We start from the raw sequence: 24550 nt of genomic DNA, 5'->3' as shown, positions 1-24550 counted from the left end.
CTACAGAGATGCCCAGTTGGATGATGTTATCAGCAACCTCTCTACAGCTGATATCCCCTGAAATGTCAGCCAACGGTTCTCCATTCAGGTTAATGCCACTGATGTTGTTGCACATGTATATGTGCCACTACCAAGGTATTCAAAATTGGTTACGTAAAAGTAACAGTAACAGTCAACCATTATGCGCTATGGGGTCGAAACGGCCGTAACAGCCACTGCAGAAAAAACAGGCCGTAAAGGCTCCGTAATGGTCTTGTAACAGTTTTTTCGAAGAAAAAAAAAAGGAGTCACCGTTACCATTTTGGAACACCTTGGCCACTACTCGCCTCTTCTTTATGTGCTCCTGTGATACACTTCTAAAAGCAGGGTTGTCCAAGTGGTGTCATCAAAATGCAAAGTGGCAATCTCCTCAAACCCAAAAACAATAATGGAAATCCATTTCTAGGATTTAGAAACTGGAAATGAAACCATTTCTTAAGTGAGCTTTCCAAGGATCCAAACGAGCCCTTACATGGTGATGATATAGCATATGATGGTTCAGCCATTTTCTGTGAAAGTTGTAGACAAACCCAAAGCCAAAAAGGACTTGGCTTGAGCTGGTGAGAAGGGTCATAAGGGCTTGGACACTTACTGAGGACACGGCCTTAGAATCATCATTGGCATCTTACAAAGACCACAGATATAGCAGGATATCTCAGTTAGTTTTGTGGAAAAAATGTTGGTGCATGGATTTCTCAGCTGAACATAATAAACAATTTATTTGTGTAAATACACCAGGGTATAAACTATGTCTGTGAATAAAGAATGCAAGATAGCCATGATGGATCTGGAAATCACCCACTAGAACTAATAAACTTAGAAAGATATGGAATCCATCATGTCAAACCATTAAAACTGAAACAAATATCATGACCTTTACAACCATTAGAAAATCTTATAGAAAATGTTACAAGGATTTTCATACCACATTGGTCTTTATGTAGATAAACAAGATGATTCCCAGATTTACAATGTACAGAATTCCAAAAAGAATCTGCAAGGATGTGAGAACACAGATCATGTGAAGGCCCAAAAATGGAGCTAAAAGTAAGTAAATATGGAGTAACTTTCACTACAAGCAAATGATAATGAAATAGCTTCAGACTTCATTTCAACTACTCAAACCCAGTAATTCATACAGCAATTGTAGCAGCTAATTTCACACCTGTAAACCACGAGTATAGATCCTCTCGACATGACAATTCAGTCATCTGTCGCATCAACTCCATAATCAATCAGTCCATTTGACTGTCCAACATCTTAGAGGTGTATAATCTACCACTATGAGTCAACAAAATGTCCCAAACTTCCTGAAGATCTGAAAAAACTTGCTCTAATACTGGCGTAGGACATTAAGGAGCTAGTTGAATTTCCAAGTTTTGGGTTAGATGATATCTAGGACTAGTCGAGCAAGAGTGAATAAAGAATTTTTTTTAATTTTTTATTTTTTTATTTTTTTATTTTTATTTTTATTTTTTTTTATGGCTGATAGATCAAGAAGTTAAAGAAAAGACCAAGAATATAAAAGAAGGATAATGGACTTAGTTGCACAGCCTGAAATTAGGTTCCCAAGAGTCTCACCTTAGCCTTTCAAAAAAAAGAGTCTCACCATAAGCCTCTAATTCAAGGTTGGAGTCAGACCAATCGATCAAAGATGTCTCACCTCCAAAATAGGTTGACAAGTCACACCACCAAGCAAGAGAACTAGTACATGGCTTTTTATAGAAAAGGAAACTTGCTAAGAAGCTACATACAATTAAAATCGGTCTAGGAAATCTACTATATATTTATTGTGTAATCAATTCATTTTCCCGACCTAGTTTTTTATGTCAATTTGTTGTTGGAAATACATCTTCAAAAGTTCCCATGCATTTCATTTCACCTTTCTGAAACCAACACCTTCTCTAATGACTTCCTTTCTTTAATAAATATCTCAGTCCCTACGCATTTAGACCTACAAGCAATTTAGGGCCTGAGCTTGGGCTTGGGCACCAGGCCAGGCATTAAGGCTTGGGCTCTTTGCCATCAAAATTGTGAACCAATGACAGTTGATACTAGAGCTAGCTGTGGCAGTTGCTGTTTAACAAAGCACTATGTCAACCTCAAAGGTAATCAAGGCCAACACGAGCAAAAGAAACATTTGTTCCTTAAAGGCAAAATACGGTATAGGGACACCAATAAAAGGAGAAGCACGATTGAAAGCTCTAAAAAACACAGGCCCAAAAACCGATGTCAAGATATTCATCATCATCACCATCATCTAAACCTTATCCCAATTAATTGGGGTTGGCTACACGAATCTTGTTCTGTCATTCCACTCTATCGAGGGTCATGCCTTCAGCTAGACCATAGGTCATCGAGTCTTTCCATTCACGTCCATTAGGGTCTTTCCCTTACCCTTTTAGAGTCTTCTACTTGTACCAACTCACTCCTAACCAGCGCGGTTCTTGGTCTCCATTACACATGACCAAACTATCTAAAGTCCACTTTCCCTCATCTTATGACCTATTAGTACTCCTAAATTCCTTCAAATGCATTCTTTTCTAATTTTATCCTTCCTCGTCTTGCCACTCATCCATCTCCTCATTTCAGCTACACTCATCCCATGAACATGTTGTTTCTTAATTGCCCAACATTCTGTCCCATAAAGCATGCTTGGTCTTATAGCTACCACATAAAATTTCCCTTTTAGTTTGAGTGGTACACGATGATCGCATAAAACTCCAGAGGCACACCTCCATTTCTTCCACTCAACTTGAATTCTATGAGCAACATCCTTCACAATCTCTCCACTCCCATAATTTTTTTTATGACGATGGGGTGTTCCCGCCCCATTTTAAGGTGAGACTAATCCCTGCGGATAAACGCAATCACCTACAAACCACATGCATCAGGAAATCCCAAAGAGGGAGCAAACCCATGACGCTAGCCATTCACCCAAACCCCGTGCGACGCTAGCCAACATCATCCTCAATCTCTCCACTCTCATGAATTATAGACCAAGGTATCGAAAGCGGTCATTTTTGGAAACTTCTTGGTCAACAATCTCAACTAAATCCTCGTTTTCACTCCTATTGTTACTAAAATTGCACTCCATAAACTCTATTTTAGTTGGAGTGTTGGACTAATTTTAAATCCTTCCCCCCAATCTGGCATTGTGTTCACGCCATCCCTCATCTTGCCCATCAAAACTATGTCATCTGCAAACAACATACACTATGGGATCTTTTTCTACAAATGCCTTGGTAACTCGTCCATATCCAATGCAAAAAGGTATAGGCCGAATGCCGACTCCTAGTGCAAGCCTATAGTAATTGGAAACTCACTTCCCTCTCCACCAGTGGTCCTAGAGCTGGACACCGAGTCAAGCTTGGCACAACTCGGCTTGATTCGGCCAACAGCCTACTCTAGCTCGAGTTCAGCTAAGCTCAGTCCTCGCGCTTGACTAGCCAGCCCGGCTCAGCTCAATCAGCAACTTGGGCCAACTCGAGCCGAGTTCAAGCCAAGTTCCAGCTCGAGCTTTCGAGTTGAGTTCAAGCTTTCTTATTAATACAGGGGCATTTTCACACTAGGCTTGAGTAGGGGCGACCGGTGGGATGCAGGGGCACACTCGAGGGAAGGCTGCCCGTGAGAGGTAGGTGGCTCGTGTGAGGCGAAACCCATGTGATATGGGGCCCATGAGGGGGGTTCGGCCAAGTACCTAACCCATGGGATGTGAGGCCTAGGCTATGAGATAAAGGGATTGATTCGCCACGCTTTATCAGTTCAAGCTTTTAGAGCAAGTGGTTAGGTGTCCTACATCAAAGTGGTATCAGAGCAGGAGGTCTCGTGTTAGAGGCTCCTTACTGGGGGTGATTAATGCTGGGGAATTTTCACATCAGGCTTGAGTGGAGTGGCATGCGGGATGTATGGGTACACTCATGGTGGTGGCCCATGAGAGGCGGGTGGCTCGTGTGAGGCAAAACTCATGTGATGTGGGGCCCACAAGGGGGGTTCGGCAGAGGACCTAATGAATGGGATGTGGGGCCCGGGCTATGAGATAAAGGGATTGATTCGCCACGCTCTATCAATTCAAGCTTTTAGAGCAAGTGGTCAGTTGTCATGCATCAGTTATAACTTGAGCCTTAGTCTTTGCTCCCAGGCATGAAACCAAACTGGTTTTCTAATACATTATTCTCATGCCTTAGTCTTTTCTCAATCACTATCTCCCAAAGTTTCATGGTATGGCTCGAAAGTTTAATCCCATGATAGTGAAACTCCATATATCTCTTTTATTTTTATAAATAGGTACCATGGTACTTTTCCTCCATCTGTCTGGAATTTTATTTGATCTTACAATCTTGTGGAACAAATTTGTCAGTGAAAATAACCAAGTATCCCCCATACACTTCAAAACCTCTATTGGCATACAATCTGGTTTGAGGACCTTTCCTATTTTCATCTTTCTCAAATCTTCTTTCACTTTAAAATATCATAATCCTACGAAAGTATCTATGGTCTCCGACATCATTTGAGTTTATTGTTCCTTCTATCCATATTTTCTTAGAATGGTTGTCATTTAATGAGTTTTAAAAACAACTTCTCCACCTTGCAGTAATCTCATTGTCCTTTACTAGCACCTATTGATCATCACTCTTAATGCATCAAACATAATTTAGGTCCGTACTCTTCCCCTCCCTCTCAAGTTTGAAGACATCTTTCCCACCTTTTGTTGTCCCCAGTCTATTATAAATATCACCGTAAGCTTTAAGTTTAGCCTCGATACTTTCTTAGCAATCTTTTTGGCATTTCTATATAGTTAATATTCATCGTGTCCCTCGCCAAGCTTTAAAACATGAAAGTTTCTCATAAATAGCTTTTTCTACATCATTGCTCCAGCATCAAGTTCCCTTATTTGACTGGCTTTTACCTACAAATACTCCTAAAACATTTTTTGCCACTTTCCTGATGCACTCAGTCATCTCATTCCACGTAACATTTACTTATTCCTCAACATTCCACTTTCCTTCTTCCATCAAGTTATTCCTAAATAACATTGTTTTCTCTCCTTCTAAACTCCAACACCTAGATTCTAGACGCCTATTAATTTCACTCCCTTTCTTCCATCTCCTAATGTAAACTTCCATAAGCATTAACCTGTGTTGCATAATCAGACTCTCTCTTGGTATGACGTTGCAATACATAATGATCATTTTGTTTTCTTAAGTAGAACTCTATTTAGCTTGTAAATAATCCACTTTTGAAAGTTTTAAATGGTCATCTTTCTTTTTAAAATGTGTTTGCTAGAGCTAGATTGTATGCAACGGCAAAATCAAGGATAGCATTCCCATCTCATTTCTTCTCCTAAAACCATATCTTCCATGTACACACTCATATCCTCTACTTTCTTCTCCTCCATGACCATTTAAGTCACCTCCTATAAATATACTCTCCATTCGAAATTCCTTGCATTATTCCATCCATAACCTTCCAAAATTGTCTCTGATTTGATCCTCCAACTGTACCTACAGCCATTTGCACTAATTACATTAATTATTACCTCTCTTGGCACAAGTTGTATTAACAAAATTCTATCACTTACTTTCCTAACATCTACAACTTTATACTTTTTATCTTTTATCTACCACTATCCCTAACCCGTTTCCATTATTGTCCTTTGCTATATACCAAAGTTTATATCCATCAATGTCTCTAGTTTTCGCCCCTTTTCACTTGGTCTCTTGAAGAAAATGTATGTTGACTCTCCTTTGTTTAATCATATGTACTAACTTCATACTCTTATTTGTCAATGTTCCTATATTCTATGTGGCAAGACGAAGCCTATTCTCTTGTACTACGTTCTTTACCCACGCGCATCCATAATGGCACAAGACAAGAATCCTTGCCTACTTACATCAACCAGGTGTTGTTTCGGTACATCGCTTCCAGGGGATGCCCTAGCCATGCTCATTTCTCACTACATCCATGTTCTGATGCAATGCATCACTTACAAGGAACACCCTAGCATGAGTTTGGAATGTCATATTGTCCATATTCGTGATGAACATTATAGTATAAGTTTGATACCAGCCGCCAACCTGCCCTCTTCCTTTATCTGGGCCAAGGACCAGTAATGAAAGCACAAAACTCACACAAGCGCAATGTAATAGACTATTACATAGGTTTATCACAATCATGCGATATCTAATAGTCCACTGCATAGGTTGATTACAATCAACAAGTTACCCAATTTCAAGATGCATTATGCAAAGGTGACCCCAACAACTTGCCACTAATTAAACTAATCAGATTTCAAAAATATGATTTTTCTAACACTCCCTATTTTATCAAGGAAAAAGTTTCCCAAACAAGTGTTCTACAACTTCTGCACAACCTTGATAACAAAGAAAAAACACTAAAACAAATAATAATAATAAAATACTAACAAATAAACCTACCTCTTGTATCAGCAATAGAAAAACAAGTTTCACATGCACCTACCATTTAAACCTTTGAAAAATAGTTTTGTAGCCAATCTCAAAATTCTACATAAATTGTAAAGCAAATATATAACAAATAATTAGAGCTACAGGCGGGACATGTCAACTGAAATTTCTATAACTCCAAAATACTAACTCACCACTTCTTTGCTTAATGATGGATCAGTTTAGACACAATAGCACGCTTTGGTCGCACGTCCCATAAACACACCCTCGTTGTAAGTCTAATTGAAAATATCCCATTGCATTGTGGGAAAAATACAACACTAAGCAAAAAACAACAATTTTATTCAGGCCAGCAAGCCCAGCGCCCCATACAGGCGGGGCCCATATTTGATTTTTCTAGACCATTCATATGATCAGCGTCACTATGCATGGATGATGCTGCAAAAGTCCCTCATCAGACAATCATAGTCACCCAATTCACAGACTTCTTCAGTCTGCACATGCACCCTTACATTTATTCTCTTTCCATCTCTAACCATCTGGTTTTTAGACAAACAATCCAGTGGGAACCACCAGATGAACGATCACTGAAATGTGGGGCCGACCTGCACAAAATGCGAACTTGAAAGGCATGAATAACACAGGTAGTTCAACCAAGCGTGTTTAATACTTCATTCGACATTTCCCACACAAACAGGAACAAACTGAAATATCAATGTCATGAGTAAAAAGCAAATAAAGCTCATTATATATGTTTGAATATCTGTGGAAATGTATGTAGTTTTCTCTAGTCTATCTATGTATGCATGTACATATGTGCCTACGCAAGTGAGACTTGTGTGTGTGTGTGTGTGGTTTTCAGTAGTCCATGTAACTACCTGAGCTGGGTAGACCTCTCCTCCTGTAACAAACTGAATAGCTGAGTACACATAGAGAAAGCCAGCTGGATACACCAAAGGCCCAGTATCTCCTTTCAATTTCCCGTAATCCCTCTCTCCTTCAAGAAACCCACTCACCTGTCTCCCTCCCATTGCATTAAAATCCCACCCAAATCACATTCAACCAAAAAGCAATATTAGAAGAACAATAAAATATACAACAACCAAAAACCCAAAATTAAAAATTAAAAAATCCAGACCTGTGACATGTATGCATCCCAATCTATCTTTGTATCTGAGATCGAAAAAAGACCCAATAACAAAAACCCACCAAAAAGAAAGCAAGAAAAAAGGAGATGTATTGGAGAAAAATGAGCTACTATATACACCCATCTGATTGATTTACACACCTAACTTTTCTTTCTTTTTTATTCAATTGAAATGGTGCCATTTCAATTTGAAAAAATAAAAATAAAAATTGAAAGAAAGGGTGTGTGCAAATCAATCGGGTGGGTTTAGATATCAATATTGAAATCGAAATCTTAGCAGAGAATAGTTGGGAGATCGATGGGGAGTGTTTCTTACATGGGACGTATGCGATGATGAGAGAGATGAGAAGGGCGTCTAGAACAAGCAGCGTTGAAGCGAATAAGGCTGTTTTTGAAATTTTATAGCCGTTGCCGATGGAAGGTGTAGTTGCTGGTTTTGCCGCCATCACCCTCTCTCTCTCTCTCATGTATTGAAGAGGGAGACAAACCAAAGCAGCAGAGACTGCTGCGGAGAAGGATCTGCACGGGAATGGAGGACGGATGCTGGGTGCGTGTATTCGCGTTTGATGGACAGCAGCCTTACGACGGACACAACTTCCTGCGATGGGATGCTAGGTGGGGCCCGCCGTGATATTTGTGCGAAATCCAACCGTCCATCCGTTTTTCCAGATCACGTGGGGAAATACATCCAAAAATTACGCAGATTCGAAGCTCAAGTGGGCCGCACGACAAGAAAAGTGGGTAAGGAAATTTTTACGGTTGAAACCTCTTTGGGTTACACGGTAATGTTTATACGCCATCCATACCGTTCACCAGGTCATTCCTACTGGGATGAACTAAACTGAAAGCGCAAAAATTTTAGCCTCGTCAGAAGCCGTCCGAATGTTTCAACGGTGTACTTTCACAATCTTCATTGCTTTTCGGTCGTGTGGCCCACTTCAGCTTTACATCTGCCTCATTTTTGGGCATGTCCTAACATGGCGAAACGGATGGACCGGGTGGATTTCTTATAAACATCACGGTGGCCGACACGGATTGCGTCCTACCCGGGCCGTCTCCAGTGGGGAATGGGCAGCAGATTTGAGTGGCCACCATGATGTATGGGTCTTATCAGCACCATCCATCCATTTTTTTACTATCATTTTAGGCCATAAGCCCAAAAATAGGCAGATCCAAGGCTCAAGTGGAACACACCACATGAAACAGTGATAATGATGATTCTCACCATTGAAATTTGTTTATTTTCCATTCAACCTGATCATAAAGTTATAAAGAGCTGGATGAAGAGAACACATCTCGACCCCCGGAAGTTTTCTACGGTAAGAGCTTAATCCCCATTGTGAAGTCCACTAGAGCCTTTGGATTTAACTCATTCTTTAGTTCATAATCTAAAATGATACCGAAAAATGGATAGACAATATAGATAATACCTGTTATGGGAAAATGTAGTCTGACCACCTTCAAGGTCAGCTCGGGTCGACAAGCACCTGTTCCTGCACCATCTCGCCGAGAGAAGCTGAGGTCCACCCCTGCAAGTGCGGTCTTCGGCAGCACACGATCCCTGAGTTTCCACCCACTCGTCCCACAAGGAGATGGATGGCTCGGTGAAGCAGGAGAAGGGCTCATCAAGAGCAGATAGGGCCGACGAGTAATCAAGTTTGACCCACGGATCAGATCAACTTAGCTCGGATCAATTCAGCTCGAATCAACTTAGCTCAGATAAATTTGGCTCGGATCAACTCAGTTCAGCCAATCTTTGGTTAGACAAAGAGGAATCCATACCGTGCGGACCTACCTCCCCAACTAAGTGAACGATCCTCTTTGGTCGCGCACGACTCAAAGGTAACCATTGACCCCCATCACTTGTATGTAATCGTCCACTACGTGAATTCAGGATAACTGTCGACATTTACCACTCGCGCACATCTCACCTAATGGCTAAGATCGTGCCTAAGATTACGGACCACACCACTCTACGAACATTATAAATAAGGGGCCCACCTACATTGAAAGGTACGCAAAATCTCTCACCTAGAACCCTTTTACACAACTAGATCCAGATTCCTAGATCGACTTTGGCATCGGAGGGTCCCTTGCTTTAACCAGGGTCTCCTTTGTCTTATTCCTGTGTAGGTGTTTGAAGGTCCAGCAGCTCAGCGAGGGTGAACTAGATTCTTGCATAAACATTTTCGCGTCTTTTGTAGGAACGGCAACAAAGTCATTCCTGCTTTTCCAAAGAAAGAACAATGACGAAAGGAATAAAGAAAGGACTTCCCACTACCGTCGTTGTCAGCTTTGAGCATGCTGGATAGCCTAACCTTCAAAACTCATCTTCTCAACTCCAAGGCGAGTCCGCTCCTATAGGCTCGGCGCAACGATCTCGGAACCGGGGAGGACGTTACATTTCCTTGCAGAACCAGGTCGAAATGTTGGCCAGTGAGCTCGGCCAGACGAGACAACTGCTAGAAAGACAACTCCCCCTCCATAATCAAGAAGCAGTTGCCCCAGTAGTTGCCAAAAACTATATGCTTGATGGTTCTATGAGAGAAGTGTCCCAAGGCGTATCTGCCCGGGCACCGTCCCATGTTCCAAGGACCCCAGTGTTGGCGCCTTATGATTTAAGTCACGAACTAGAGAAGAGGAGGCAAATAAAGCACTCGAGGGAGATCTGGCCCCCGAAACTGTCGCTTAAACAATGATCCTTGGGAGGTCCAGCTTGACGAGCTACGGGGTCAGATCGGTGTCATGCGCCAAGCTTACCGAGCACAAGCCCTGGCTTCGATAGACGCGTGATGGAAGGAACAGAGTTGCCATTCACCAGTGAGATCATGAGCTCGGCTTTACCCTCGAGGTTCCGGATGCCGCCCATCACCCCGTACTCGGGTTCTGGAGATCCTACTGAGCACCTAAAATCCTATAAAGCTTAGATGGAACTTCAGTCAACATTAGTCAACATCCAAATCGATTACATGCCGCGCCTTCTCCTTAACCTTGACGGGGGCTACGCGGAGCTAGTACAGGTAGCTGAAGCCGAGGTCAGTCAGCTCCTTCGCTGACCTTAGCAAAGCATTCCTGACACAATTTATTGTTGGGAAAGAACAATGAAAGACATCTGCTCACCTGCTCACCATCAAGCAAAAAGAAGGTGAAACTTTGAAAGATTACATTGTATGATTCAACAGCAAAGCAGTGCAAGTTGACGACTATTCAAACAAAATAGCTTAATCGCCATGACCGTCGATCTCAGAGAAGGGAAGTTTCTCTTCTCAATAGGGATGAACCCTCCGATAACCTTGGGAGAGCTCATGAATCGAGTACAGAAGTATTCTAATGATGAAGACCTCTTCAGTTCTCGGAAGGTTACTTGAAATAACAATAGCTCGGCGAAGGACAAGATACGTCGAGAAGAAGCTCTATCCTAAGTGCCTTCAAACAAAAAGAGGTCAGACGAGAATACGACAAGGGGACAATGACCAAGCAAACGTCATGAGAGCTGGTTTAGCTCTTACACCCCTCTTAACGTCTCACCAGAACATGTCCTTATGGAAGTACAGGATCAACGGCTACTGAAATGGTCGAGCAGTATGAAAACCAGTGCAGACCAATGAGACAAGCGAAAATACTGCCGCTTCCACTGCGACCACAACCACAACACCAGCGACTGCTTCGACCTCAAAGAAGAGATCGAAGCCCTTATCCATAATAGGCATCTGTGAGAGTATGTCAAAGGAGAATGACAAGGTCGAAAAGACGAACAACCCAACAGAATTGTAAGGCCTGTATCCTAGTCCGTACTATTCTGTCGACTCCCGCGAGCCTTCTTATTGAATTCCGACAACCCGCGACTTATAATCGACGTTTGTGCGTAACCCTAAGTCATATCCCATAGATTTAAGTCGACTTGATCCGAGACTTGTACCATTGCGACTGCACCATCGCCGCGGTTCCAACGCCGCATCTTGTATACCGATTCGATACCCTAGCAGGGAGATGTGGGCCGACGTTTATTTTGAAGAAAACACCGCGCGTTTGCAATCCCAAGAGAATCTTTACATCATGTCTCATCAATCAATCAATCAATCACCTCATGTCAAGTACAAGAGCAACTCATGTTTTTTTTCTCCACAAGTCAAGCAAACCCCAAAAGTCAACAAGTCTCTCACCTCACATCCATCACTCACCTCACATCCATCACCCATCACTCTCTCTCCCTTACAACCCTCTCTCTCTCATTTCACAAACACATTTCCAAGCAACAAAAAAAATACACGTCTAAGTTCTTCCAAGGTGAGAAAGTGCATGTGTATGGCCCACTTTCCATCCCTAAAATCCTTCATCCTAGCCATTCAACTCTCATCACCTTCCATCAAAGTGAAGTACAAGGAGACCGACATTCCATCGGACCAAGAAGATCGAACGGTGGGTGCTTTATAGGCTAGATTTTTCATGTTTTGATGATGGGCTAAGTGAGGCCTACCGATTGATGGTATGGATCTCACTTTGGACCCTAAATGTGGCCGATGGCCCACCTTGATTCTCATGATCATTTCATGATGGGGCCATTCTCCATGGACCCCATCATGATGTTTATTTTCCTTACATGAAAAGAGGTCATCTAGACCATCCATTTTGGGTGGAGAAGGAATCTCCACCATTAATCTTTGATTTGGTGGGCCCACATGTATTGGGAGCCACTTGATGTATGATTGAATGCAAGGGAGGGCTCATAGTGGTGGAGCCCTCCATCACACGTGTCCCTTTCTCTCTCTCTCTCTCTCTCTCTCTCTCTCTCTCTCTCTCTCCCTTCTTTATCATTTGTTTTTGTGGTGTGATGATGTGGTCGTGTGGCTCACCTGGATGAACCCCATCTTGATGTATGTATTACCTACGCCACCCAACCATTTTTTTTTGATGTGGCCCACGTCTATAAGTGGGGCCCACCTTAAATGTATGTGTTATGCCCAAACCGTCCAGGGTCCAGGGATGCTAGACGTGAATTGGAAAAAAAAGAAATATTAACTTGATTCACAAGCCTTGGAGAGGGATGTCCATGTAGGCCCCACCTTGATGAATGGATTTAATCCGCACTGTCCATTCCATTCCTTAGCTCATTTTAGACGTTGAGCTGAAAAATGAACCCAATCCGATTTTCTAGCAGGCCATAGCATAGAAAATATTGATTTTTACCGTTGAAATCTATTTTGAATTTTCTACATGCCAAAACATATCGCATATTGGGCTTGATTGGTCTGTCTTGAGCCATGGAATGCAATGGCTGGAGTGGATCCACCTGATGCGGACCCCACCTAGGAAAATCCATGAGAAAACGGTTTTGTTTAAGGAAAAAAATGACTATGTGCAGCAGGCGCTGAGAACGCTGCTGCAGTTGGCGGTGGGCAGGGGTCCCAGCCGTGGGCCACACCATGGTTTGTGTTGATCATCAACACCATGTATTTGTTGGGTCTCCTTTAGGACAGCGGGTCCCCCAAATATCAGCCATATACAGAGCTCAAGTGGCCCACGCCACAAGAAACAGTGGATTGAAAGTCTGCCCTTGAAACCCTTTTGGGTTGTCACAGAGGCTCTGGATCATTATGAAATTTGTTTTTCCTATTCATTCGGGTCTATGTGACCTTATCAATAGATTGGATGGAAAATAAATGTTATGGTGGGCCCCACGTGGGACCCACAATGATGTTGTGTTTTATTCACACCGTCCAGGTGGATGGTGGAACCCACAATGATGTATGTGTTTTATTCACACCGTCCAGGTGGACGGTGGAACCCACAATGATGTATGTGTTTTATTCACACCGTCCATAGCATGGGACGGTGGAACCCACTATGGTTTATGTGTTTTATCCACACTGTCCATCCTTATGGGACCCACCATGATGCATGTGTTATATCCATACGTCCAACCATTTAGAAAGCTTATTTTATGGCTTGAGATTAAAAAATAAGGCAGATCTAGGATTAGGTGGACCACACTATAGAAATCAGTGGGTTTGACTGTCCACCACTAATACCCCTTTCAGGTCAGTGTGACCTTATGATCAGATTGGATGGAAAATAAATGTTATGGTGGGCCTTGGAAATTTTAATGGTGGAAATCATTATCACCACTTATCTTTGGGTATGGCCCATTTGATATGCATGGGGCCCAATTGGTGTGGTCCATTTGATATACATATGGCCCATGTGATGTGACCCATTGTGATGTCTTCAAAGGCCCATAGGATATGACCCATTGCAATGTACATAAGGCTCATTGATGCGGCCCATTTGATGTATCTGAGGCCCATGGGTCGAGGCCCAATGAGATGTATATAGGTCCATTACAATGTGTAATTTCACCGTTGTATATATAATGATGTTTATGGCGGGTCGTGCCTTGGGAACAATGATGGTTTGACGTCCACATTATAAGAATAATGTTGGTTAAATGTCTGCATTATAACTCTCCCTAGGGCCCATTGATAGGCCCATACTTGTTGTGTGTAGGCCATCTAGGGCCATCTTCATTGTAAGGACAGTTCATCACTTTATAACATGCTTAGTATAGCTCCATGGTTCATGCCCATACGCATCATATGTATACTTGATATGAGGAATGCTTGATCATAGCATAAACCGTTGGGCTAAGATATTTACGGGACTCCTTATGAGACGTAGTGCCCCACATGAGCGCGTGGTATGCGCGGAATTGCTGCATGATTTGACGGTGTGACTTATGCATCCCGCATATGTGTGACTTGATCATTATACGCCCTAGCGACATCAGGGCCTGACTCCATAGGTACATCGTGGATGACCGTATCAAATAACTGAAATACTTGGTTCTAGCATTATGGGTACTTAGGATGTTCTTGGGTGAAAATCTCATAACCTTTTTAGTACTAGGAGTTGTTCCAACGTATAGACCGAGTGGATACACGAGCGCCTGAGTGTTGAATACCAGTAGGCCGCGTCTCCCACTTGTCGTGGTCAGTTAGAAGGGTTGTGGCCTTATCCGCCCGAGTGAGGAGGCTATAAGCTAGGCTGAGTTTGACCAGCTTGCAAATGAGTTTGTTATCGATGAGCCGGGTAGGTATTGGCAAACTACTGGTCAGGCGAATAGTGAGGTCTCTCTCACTCGCTGGGCTGTGCGGCTAGGGGGCAGCAATCAGTGTGAAGTGTACTAGACTCCGATGATATCCTAGAGAGGAACTATACTGATATATGTACTTGATGAGGACTAACATGCTTGCTTTATATAGGCCCTGCATCGCATGGCCTTGGTATGGCCGAGAGCATTCATGTCTTGCATCACATAGCTTTGGTATAGCTGATAGCATTCATGGACTTACGCATATTTCTGCATTACTCTGATATTGTATACTTGGCGCTTATCTTGCGTACACACTTACACCACCCTCTAAGCTTTTGTAAGCTTATGTACGACCGTTGCGTACAGGTGGCATTAGATCGCAGCAGTGCTGAGGTAGGAGCGCACATCAGATTATTTTGGAGTTTTAATCACCCTGTATTTCCCTTTCCACATTGTACTTAAAGTTTTTGATATCGTGGATATGTGGTGATGTTGTTTTGTAACTTGGTTATGCTTGTGGTTACGCTCCATTACGAAAAGAAAAATTCATACTGAAAATCTTCCTTATAGGATCCCAGGATCAGAATTTGGCATGTGAGCATCGGGATCCGAGAATGGGGCACTACGGAGGCTGTCGGCGCCGGATTAGGTGATCGGGAATTCTGTGAGCCCATTCTCCGAGTTTGGGGCGTGACAGAAGTTGGTATCAGAGCATAACTTGGGAATACTGGTGGATCACATCACATATCTACTATGAACTTAAAATGAATAAGTTTTGAGTTCGAATAACTTAGCGATTTTTCGACATAGACCCTTAACGTTTATGCCTTTGAGAATTCTCAAGGCTGATAGGCCCTTGTTCCTTCCTATAGGACGTGATGCCTAGAAAAGCGACCTGAGCGAATCCCGCTCCACCACCTGTGACTCCCGCTCTACCACCTGCAATTCCCCATCCACCACCTTATATTCCTACTTTCTAGCCTGAGGATGCCACTCCTCTACCTAAGATCGGTGTAGATCCGACCGTACCTGTGAGTGTCGCCCAGCTTCAGCAGATGCTGCAAGCGATGACCGCTATTCTTCAGGGCAAAGCAGGCATCCCACTATGACACTAGTCAAGGCTGAGCAGGAATGTGCAAGCGCCCTTCTCAAGGACTTCTGACAGCACGATCCCCCACATTTCCAAGGCGAGCCAGACCCTACTGTAGTAGAGATATAGTGCTCCGAGGTGGAGAAGATATTTGACACCATGAGATATACGACCCAGCAGCGAGTCCCATTAGCCATATTTCTTCTCCATGGTGAGGCTCAGCATTGGTGGGCATCTGTCGCCCGATCGGTAGCGGCCGATTTTGTGTGGACCTAGGAGGACTTTATAGACCGGTTTAATCGAAAGTTCTTTCCTGAGCATGTGCGGCAGCAGCACGCATTAGAATTTGAGACCCTGGTCCATGGAGACATGACTATGTCCCAGTATGAGGCACGTTTCGTCACGTTATCGAGATTCGCGACGTGTCTTGTTGATGATGAGGGACAGAAGGCCCGCCGTTTTGAGAACGGCTTGCGTCCTGCCCTCAGGAACTGTGTGATCGGACACATGCTTCCGACATTTGAGCAGGTTGTAGAGAGGGCCCAGATCTACGAGTCAGATTGGGCTGGTTTGCAGAGAGCTTGTGACCAGAGGGGAGATCAGAAGAGGAAGGCGCCCTCTGGTAGTTCCCATCAGCAGCGTCGTTCACAGCAGTGGCGCACGACCCACCCAGCATTTCGAGCACCAATGACACCCTTAGCACCACCTTTGGGACCATTCACAAGTACCTGCTTTGGATTCGGTAGGACAGGACATCGCGTGCATGAGTGTCCCCATCCGCAGCAGCAGCAGCCGAGGGCATCGCATCCACCTCCGCGACAGCTACCACAGTAGCAGCAGCGACCACAGCACCAACCTTCGGGGCCTCCCCCACAGCAGTAGAGGCAACAGATCAGGCCACCACAGTGGCAACATCATCAGCAGAGACCTCAGAGGGGACCTGCACCTCCCCAGTAGGCCTAGAGTAGATTTTATGCCGCCCAGTAGGACCCTCAGTCATCAAGAGGGGTCGTTGAGGGTACTCTCCCTGTTTCTGCATGCATTGCACGTGTATTGTTTGATTTTGGTGCATCGCATTCCTTTGTGGTCGATGATTTCTGCCGATCAACCGGTTTGCCGATGGAGTCTGCCCATGAGGGTTTGTCAGTATCAACGTCCTTAGGGAAGACTGCAGTGTTGGGCCGATTTTGAGCATCTTGCCCCGTTCTGATTGGGGGTATCTTTTTGCCTGCTGATTTATTTGTATTGCCAATGTCCGAGTTTGATGTCATCCTGGGTATAGATTGACTCGCCGAGTACCACGCCATATTAGACTGCTCCGCGAGGACAGTCATGTTCTGTATACCCGGCATACCAGAGTTCCAATTTGTTGCCGAGCCCAGAGGAGAGTAGCTTTCCTGCCTATTGTTGTGTGCCATTGAGGAGCTAGCTGCTTTGAGTATCGACAAGCTACTCGGTCATTTGTGGTTTTTCTGATGTGTTCTAGGAGATTTCGAGGTTATCACCTCATTAGCACACCGAGTTCCAGATTGATCTTGTGCCTGGTACTATGCCTATTTCGAAGGTCCCGTATCGTATAGCACCATTGGAGTTATGGGAATTGCAGAAGCAGTTGGATGAGTTGCGTGAGTTAGGCTTTATCCGTTCGAGCAGTTTGCTGTGGGGAGCACCGGTACTCTTCGTGAAGAAGAAGGATGACTCGTTAAGGCTCTCCGTAGATTATCACGAGCTCAACAAGGTCACGATCAAGAACAAGTACCCGCTCCCGAGGATCGATGATTTATTTGATCAGCTGCAGGAGGCGCAATTCTTTTCGAAGATAGACTTGCAGTCTGGTTATCATCAGGTTCAGGTCCGAGATGAGGATATCCTGAAGACAGCCTTTAGGATGCGCTATGGTCATTTTGAGTTCCAGGTCATGTCCTTCGGACTGACCAATGCGCCGACAGTATTCATGCAGTTGATGAACGAGGTCTTCCGTCCGTATCTCGACTAGTTTGTTGTGGTATTCATTGACGACATTATGATATATTCGAGGACCCATGAGGAGCATGAGCGGCATTTGGAGATTACCTTACAGACCCTCCGTGCACACCAGCTTTACGCAAAGCTAGAGAAGTACGAGTTCTGGCAGGAGGACGTGAAGTTCCTCGATCATGTGGTGACGAGGCAGGGTGTCGCTATAGACCCCTCAAAGATTGATGCCGTACGTCAGTAGGGCCAGCCCATGAACACATCTGAGATTTGCTGTTTTCTTGGTTTGGCGGGCTACTACCGACGTTTTATTGAGGGATTCTCTCGCATTGCAGCCCCGTTGACCAGGTTGACGTGGAAGGGTGCCGAGTTCGTGTGGAGCGATGCTTGTGAGCAGGCATTTTTGGAGCTAATGGACCGCCTCACGTCCGCTTCTGTCCTCACTCTTCCCTCTGGGAGTGATGGATTTGTTGTATTTACCGATGCCTCACGAGTTGGCTTAGGTACTGAACTACCCCACACGTGATTTGGAGCTGGCAGTAGTTGTCTTTGCAATGAAGGTGTGGAGGCACTATCTTTATGGGGTGAGGTTTGAGCTCTTCTTCGACCACAAGAGCTTAAAGTATCTGTTCTTTCAGTCCGAGCTGAACATGAGGCAGAGGCGTTGGATGGAGTTCCTGAAGGATTATGATTTTGATCTCCAGTACCACCCAGGCAAGGCGAATGTGGTGGCAGATGCCCTCAACCATTAACCACGAGGCCTGGTGGTGCACATGATGATTCATGAGTGGAGGATACTCGAGGATATAGCAGAGTATGACTTCGAGTTTGGTCTGCAGTCATCTATCGTTTAGATATCGAGCCTGTCGATTCAACCCTCTCTTATCGCTATGGTGATCAAGGCTCAGTAGATAGATGAGTCGTTACAGGATTACCGAGCAGAGGCAGCATTTGAGAGTCAGGTAGATTGACAGATTGGTTCTGATGGTGGACTTCACTTTAGAGGTCGATTATGTGTCCCAGATATTCCTGAGTTGCGCAGAGATCTTATGACCGAGGCACAATGATCGCAATTCTTTATCCACCCTGGCTCGATGAAGATGTATCGCGATATGAGGCGTCAGTATTTTTGGGCAGGGATGAAGCACCAGATAGCCAGTTTTGTGGCAGAGTGTGACATGTGACAGCGTGTCAAGGCCGATCATCAGAGACCCCCTGGTCTATTGCAGCCGTTGAGCGTCCTGATGTGGAAGTGGGAGCACGTATCCACCTTGGATAAAAGTTTTTCTAACTTTGGATCACCTTGGGCATATTTCCATGTGTCCTTTAAACTCAGAAGAGAAGATACTTCCTAACAGAGTATAATAGTGATTTTGGCACTACAAATTTGACAACAAACAGGGATATAAACTATAGCACTTACACATTTCAAACCAAAACTCGAGGTTCACGTCTCAGTTTTGGGGGAGCTTCCAGAGAGCGATGGGGACTGATTTGTAGCTCAACACCACGTACCATCAGCAGACTGATGGCCAGACCGAGACAGTCAACCAGATCCTTGAGGATATGCTTCGGGCCTACGCGATTGATTTCTCGGGTAGCTGGGACGAGCACCTGCGATTGGCTATGTTCACGTACAATAACAGCTATCAGACGACCATTGATATGACTCCCTTTGAGGTATTATACGGCAGACCATGCAGATCTCTGAGTTGTTGGATCGAGGTTGGAAAGTGGCGTCTCCTGGGTCCCGATTTTGTGTAGTAGACGTCAGAGGCTATCAATATAATCAGGAGAGGATGCGCACAGCTCAGAGTAGCCAGAAGAGTTTTGCTGATCATCGGCATCGTCCCTTGAAGTTTGTCGTTGGGGACCATGTGTATGTCAAGGTCTCACTCATGAAGGGTGTGGTTTGTTTTGGAGCGAAGGGCAAGCTTGCCTGAGATTCATAGGACCTTTCGAGATCACCAGGCGCGTTGGCACCGTGGCCTATCCGCTTGCCTTGCCATCTCAGTTGTCTAGCGTCCACAACGTTTTCCACATTTCTATGTTGAGGAAGTGTGGGTCAGACATCGTGCCTGTTATTGATTGGCAACCGTTGGAGGTTCATGAGGACGCTTCTTACATTGAGCAACCAGTTCGTATCCTCAATCGGAAGGAGCAGGTCCTGCGGACCAAGGTCATCCCCTTGGCAAAGGTGCAGTAGGGCCATCATAGTGTGGATGAGGCATCTTGGGAACGAGACGCGGAGATTCGAGAGCGTTATCCCCATCTTTTCGATGTTTGATTGTATGATTTATGGTGTTTTTATTATATATGATGTTATGCTTTCTATTCCCTTTTGAGTTATGTTTAATTGCGGTGATGGTGTAAATTTCGAGGATGAAATTTTTATTAGGTAGGAAGAGCTGTAAGACCTGTATCCTAGTTCGTACTATTTCGTTGACTCCTGCGATCCTTCCCGTCGAATTTCGGTAACTTGCGACCTATAATTGACATTTATGTGTGACTCTAAGTCGTATCCTGTAGATTTGAGTCGGCTTAATCCGAGACTTGTACCATTGCGACTGCACCGTCGCCACGGTTCCAACGCCTCATCTTGCATACCGATCCGATACCCTGGTAAGGAGATATGGGCCGGCGTTTATTTCAAAGAAAACATCACTTATTTGCAATCCCAAGAAATCTCTACATCATGTCCCATCAATCAATCAATCAATCACCTCATGTCAAGTACAAGAGCAACCCATGCTTTGTTTCTCCACAAGTCAAGCAAACCCTAAAAGTCAACAAGTCTCTCACCTCACATCCATCACCTATCACTCTCACTCCTTTACAACCCTCTCTCTCTCATTTCACAAACACATTTCTAGCAACAAAAAATTACACATCCAAGCTCTTCCAAGGTGGAAAGTGCATGTGTGTGGCCCACTTCCCACCCCCAAAATCCTTCATCCTAGCCATTCAAGTCTCATCACCTTCCATCAAAGTGAAGCACAAGGAGACCGGCATTCCATCGGACCAAGAAGATCGAATGGTGGGTGCTTTATAGGCTAGATTTTTCATGTTTTGATGATGGGCCAAGTGAGGCCTACCGATTGATGGTATGGATTTCACTTCGGACCCTAGATGTGGTCAATGGCCCACCTTGATTTTCATGATCATTCCATGATGGGGCCATTCTCCATGGACCCCATCATGATGTTTATTTTTCTTGCATGAAAAGAGGTCATCTAGACCGTCCATATTGGGTGGAGAAGGAATCTCCACCGTTGATCTTTGATTTGATGGGCCCACATGTATTGAGACCCACTTGATGTATGATTGAATGCGAGGGAGGGCTCATAGTGGCGGAGCCCTCCATCACACGTGTCCCTTTCTCTCTCTCTCCCTCCCTTTATCATTTATTTTTGTGGTGTGATGATGTGGCCGTGTGGCTCACCTGGATGAACCCCATCTTGATGTATGTATTACCTACGCCACCCAACCATTTTTTTGGTGTGGCCCACGTCTATAAGTGGGGCCCACCTGAAATGTATGTGTTATACCCAAACCGTCCAGCGTCCAGGGACGCTACACGTGAACTGGAAAAAGAAATATTAGCTTGATTCACAAGCCTTGGAGAGGGTTGTCCATGTAGGGCCCACCTTGATGAATGGATTTAATCCGCACCGTCCATTCCATTCCCTAGCTCATTTTAGACGTTGAGCTGAAAAATGAACCCAATCTGACTATCTGGTGGGCCATAGTATAGAAAACAGTATTGCTACCGTTGAAAGCCACTCCGACGTTTCTATACGCCAAAACATACCACATATTGGGCTTGATTGGTCTGTCTTGAGCCATGGAATGCAATGGCTAGAGTGGATCTGCCTTATGCGGGCCCCACCTACGAAAATCCTCACGAAAACTCATTTTTCATATATATATATACACACACACACACAGCGCCTGCTGTTGCTGACGCTGTAGCAGAACGCTACTGCGGTTGGCAATGGGCAGGGGTCCCAGCTGTGGGCCCCACCATGGTTTGTGTTGATCATCAACACCGTGTATTTGTTGGGTCCCCTTTGGGACAGTGGGTCCCCCAAATATTAGCCATATACAGAGCTCAGGTGGCCCACACCACAGGAAATAGTGGATTGAACGTCTACCCTTGAAACCCTTTTGGGTTGTCACAGAGGCTCTGGATCATTATGAAATTTGTTTTTCCTATTCATCCGGGTTTGTGCGACCTTATCAACATATTGGATGGAAAACAAACGTTATCGTGGGCCCCATGTGGGACCCACAATGATGTATGTGTTTTATTCACACCATCCAGGTGGACGGTGGAACCCACAATGATGTATGTGTTTACCTGGACGGTGGAACCCACAATGATGTATGTGTTTTATTCACACCGTCTAAAGCATGCGACATTAGAACCCACCATGGTTTATGTGTTTTATCCACACCGTCCATCCTTATGGGACCAACCATGATGCATGTGTTGTATCCATACGTCCAACCATTTTAAAAGCTTATTTTATGGCTTGAGACTAAAAAATAAGGTAGATCTAGGATTAGGTGGACCACACTATAGAAATCAGTGGGTTTGACTGTCCACCACTAAAACCCCTTTCAGGTCATTGTGACCTTATGATCAGATTGGATGGAAAATAAATGTTATGGTGGGCCTTGGAATTTTAATGGTGGAAATCATTATCACCACTTATCTTTAGGTATGGCCCATTTGATATGCATGGGGCCCAATTGGTGTGGTCCATTTGATATACATATGGCCCATGTGAAGTGACGCATTTGCCATATGAGGGCCCATTGTGATGTATTCAAAGGCCTATGGGATATGGCCCATTGCAATGTACATAAGGCCCATTGATGCGGCCCATTTGATGTATCTGACGCCCATGGGTTGAGGCCCAATGAGATGTATATAGGTCCATTGCAATGTGTAATTTCACCGTGGTATATATAATGATGTTTATGGCGGGTCGTGCCTTGGGAACAATGATGGTTTGACGTCCACATTATAAGAATAATGTTGGTTAAATGTCTGCATTATAACTCTCCCTAGGGCCCATTGATAGGCCCATACTTGTTGTGTGTAGGCCATCTAGGCCCATCTTCAATGTAAGGACAATTCATCACTTTATAACATGCTTAGTATAGCTCCATGATTCATGCCCATACGCATCATATGTATGCTTGATATGAGGAATATTTGATCATAGCATAAGCCGTTGGGCTAAGACATTTACGGGACTCCTTATGAGACGCAATGCCCCACATTCGCATGCGGTACACGCGGGATTACTGCATGATTTGACAGTGTGACTCATGCATCCTGCATATGTGTGACTTGATTATTGTATGCCCTAGCGACATTAGGGCCGTGGCTTCATAGGTACATCATGGATGGTCGTATCGGATACCGAAAATACTTGGTTCTAGCACTATGCGCACTTAGGATGTCATTGGGTGAAAATCCCATAACCTTTTTGGTACTAGGAGATGCTTCAACGTCTAAACCGAGTGGATACACGAGCGCCTGAGTGCCGAATACCAGTAAGCCCGTCTTCCATTGTGTCGTGGTCGGTTGGAAGGGGGTGTGGCCTTATTCGCTCGAGTGAGGGGGCTATAAGCTAGACTGAGTTTGACCAGCTCGCAAATGAGTCTGCTATCGATGAGCCGGGTAGGTATTGGTAGACTACTAGTCAGGCGAATAATGAGGTCTCTTCCACTCATTGGACTGTGCGGCTAGGGAGGCAGTAGTCAGTGTGGAGTGTACTAAACCCCGGTGATATCCCAGAGAGGAACTATACTGATATATGTACTTGATGAGGACTGACATGCTTGCTTTGCATTTCGTATATGACATTTGGCTACATGGGCCTCGCATCGCATGACCTTAGTATGGTCGATAACATTCATGCCTTGCATCACATATCTTTGGTACAACTGATAGCATTTATGGACTTACCGCATATTTTTGCATTACTCTAATATTTTACACTTGGCGCTTGTCTTGTACACACACTTACACCACCCTCTAAGCTTTTATAAGCTTATGCACGACCGTTGCGTGCAGGTGGCATTGGATCGCAGCAGCGCTAAGGCAGGAGCGCACATCAGATTATTTTAGAGTTTGATCACCTTGTATTTCCCTTACCGCATTGTACTTAAAGTTTTTGATATAGTGGATATGTGGTGATGTTGTTTTGTGACTTGGTTATGCTTGTGGTTATGCTCCATTACAAAAAAAAAATCATACTGAAATCCTCCTTATAGGATCCCAGGATCGGAATCTAATATGTGAGTGCCGGGATCCGAGAATGGGGCACTACGGAGGCTGTCGGCGCCGGATACGACAATCGAGAATTCTCTGAGCCCGTTCTCCGAGTTTGGGGCGTGACAAGAACCACCAATGGTAGCCTCAAAATTCGTACTATCTATGGTTGGCCCGCAGGAGGTGGTGATTCAAACTGAGCTCGGAAAGCTCATGCTCAGAGTACTGACTCGAACCATTATATCCATCTTGCTAGTAGGCCATCTAAAGATCAACGGGTGCACCCATGCAGCTTAACATTCTTTGAGGAGGACGCTCGCGGTATCCAACACCCACATGATGATACTCTAGTCGTGGCCATGACCATAGCTAATCGGAAGGTGTACTGCATTCTTGTGAACACGGGTAGCTTGGCAGATATATTCTTCGTCAAAGTGTTCGATAAGATGGGGGTTGACAGGTCATGCCTCCGACTTGTTAAAATCCCACTGCAGGG

At 44.4% G+C, this 24550-nt stretch overlaps 1 protein-coding gene across 7 annotated transcripts in view; it reads right to left on the bottom strand.

The window, feature by feature from the left end:
• Positions 1-8195, bottom strand: part of LOC131224774 (dol-P-Man:Man(5)GlcNAc(2)-PP-Dol alpha-1,3-mannosyltransferase) — a 40063-nt gene extending 31868 nt beyond the window's left edge. Inside the window, exons 1-4 of one of the 7 annotated variants that reach the window (XR_009161176.1) lie at positions 7928-8188; positions 7603-7637; positions 7343-7480; positions 965-1033 (exon numbers count right to left, since the gene is read on the bottom strand). Coding sequence is in view for 6 of the 7 variants with exons in the window: in XM_058220132.1 (XP_058076115.1) it covers positions 965-1033; positions 7343-7480; positions 7603-7637; positions 7928-8078 (393 nt within the window). In the remaining variant the exon portion in view is untranslated. Of the gene's footprint in view, positions 1-964; positions 1034-7342; positions 7481-7602; positions 7638-7927 lie in introns of all 7 variants that reach the window. The other 6 variants (XM_058220132.1, XM_058220130.1, XM_058220129.1 and 3 more) reach the window with 6 other exon arrangements.
• Between the last annotated feature and the right edge of the window lie 16355 nt (positions 8196-24550).

This window comes from Magnolia sinica, chromosome 14, assembly GCF_029962835.1.
Source record: "Magnolia sinica isolate HGM2019 chromosome 14, MsV1, whole genome shotgun sequence".
Taxonomy (NCBI): domain Eukaryota; kingdom Viridiplantae; phylum Streptophyta; class Magnoliopsida; order Magnoliales; family Magnoliaceae; genus Magnolia; species Magnolia sinica.
This window is presented reverse-complemented; position numbering and strand designations above follow the sequence as displayed.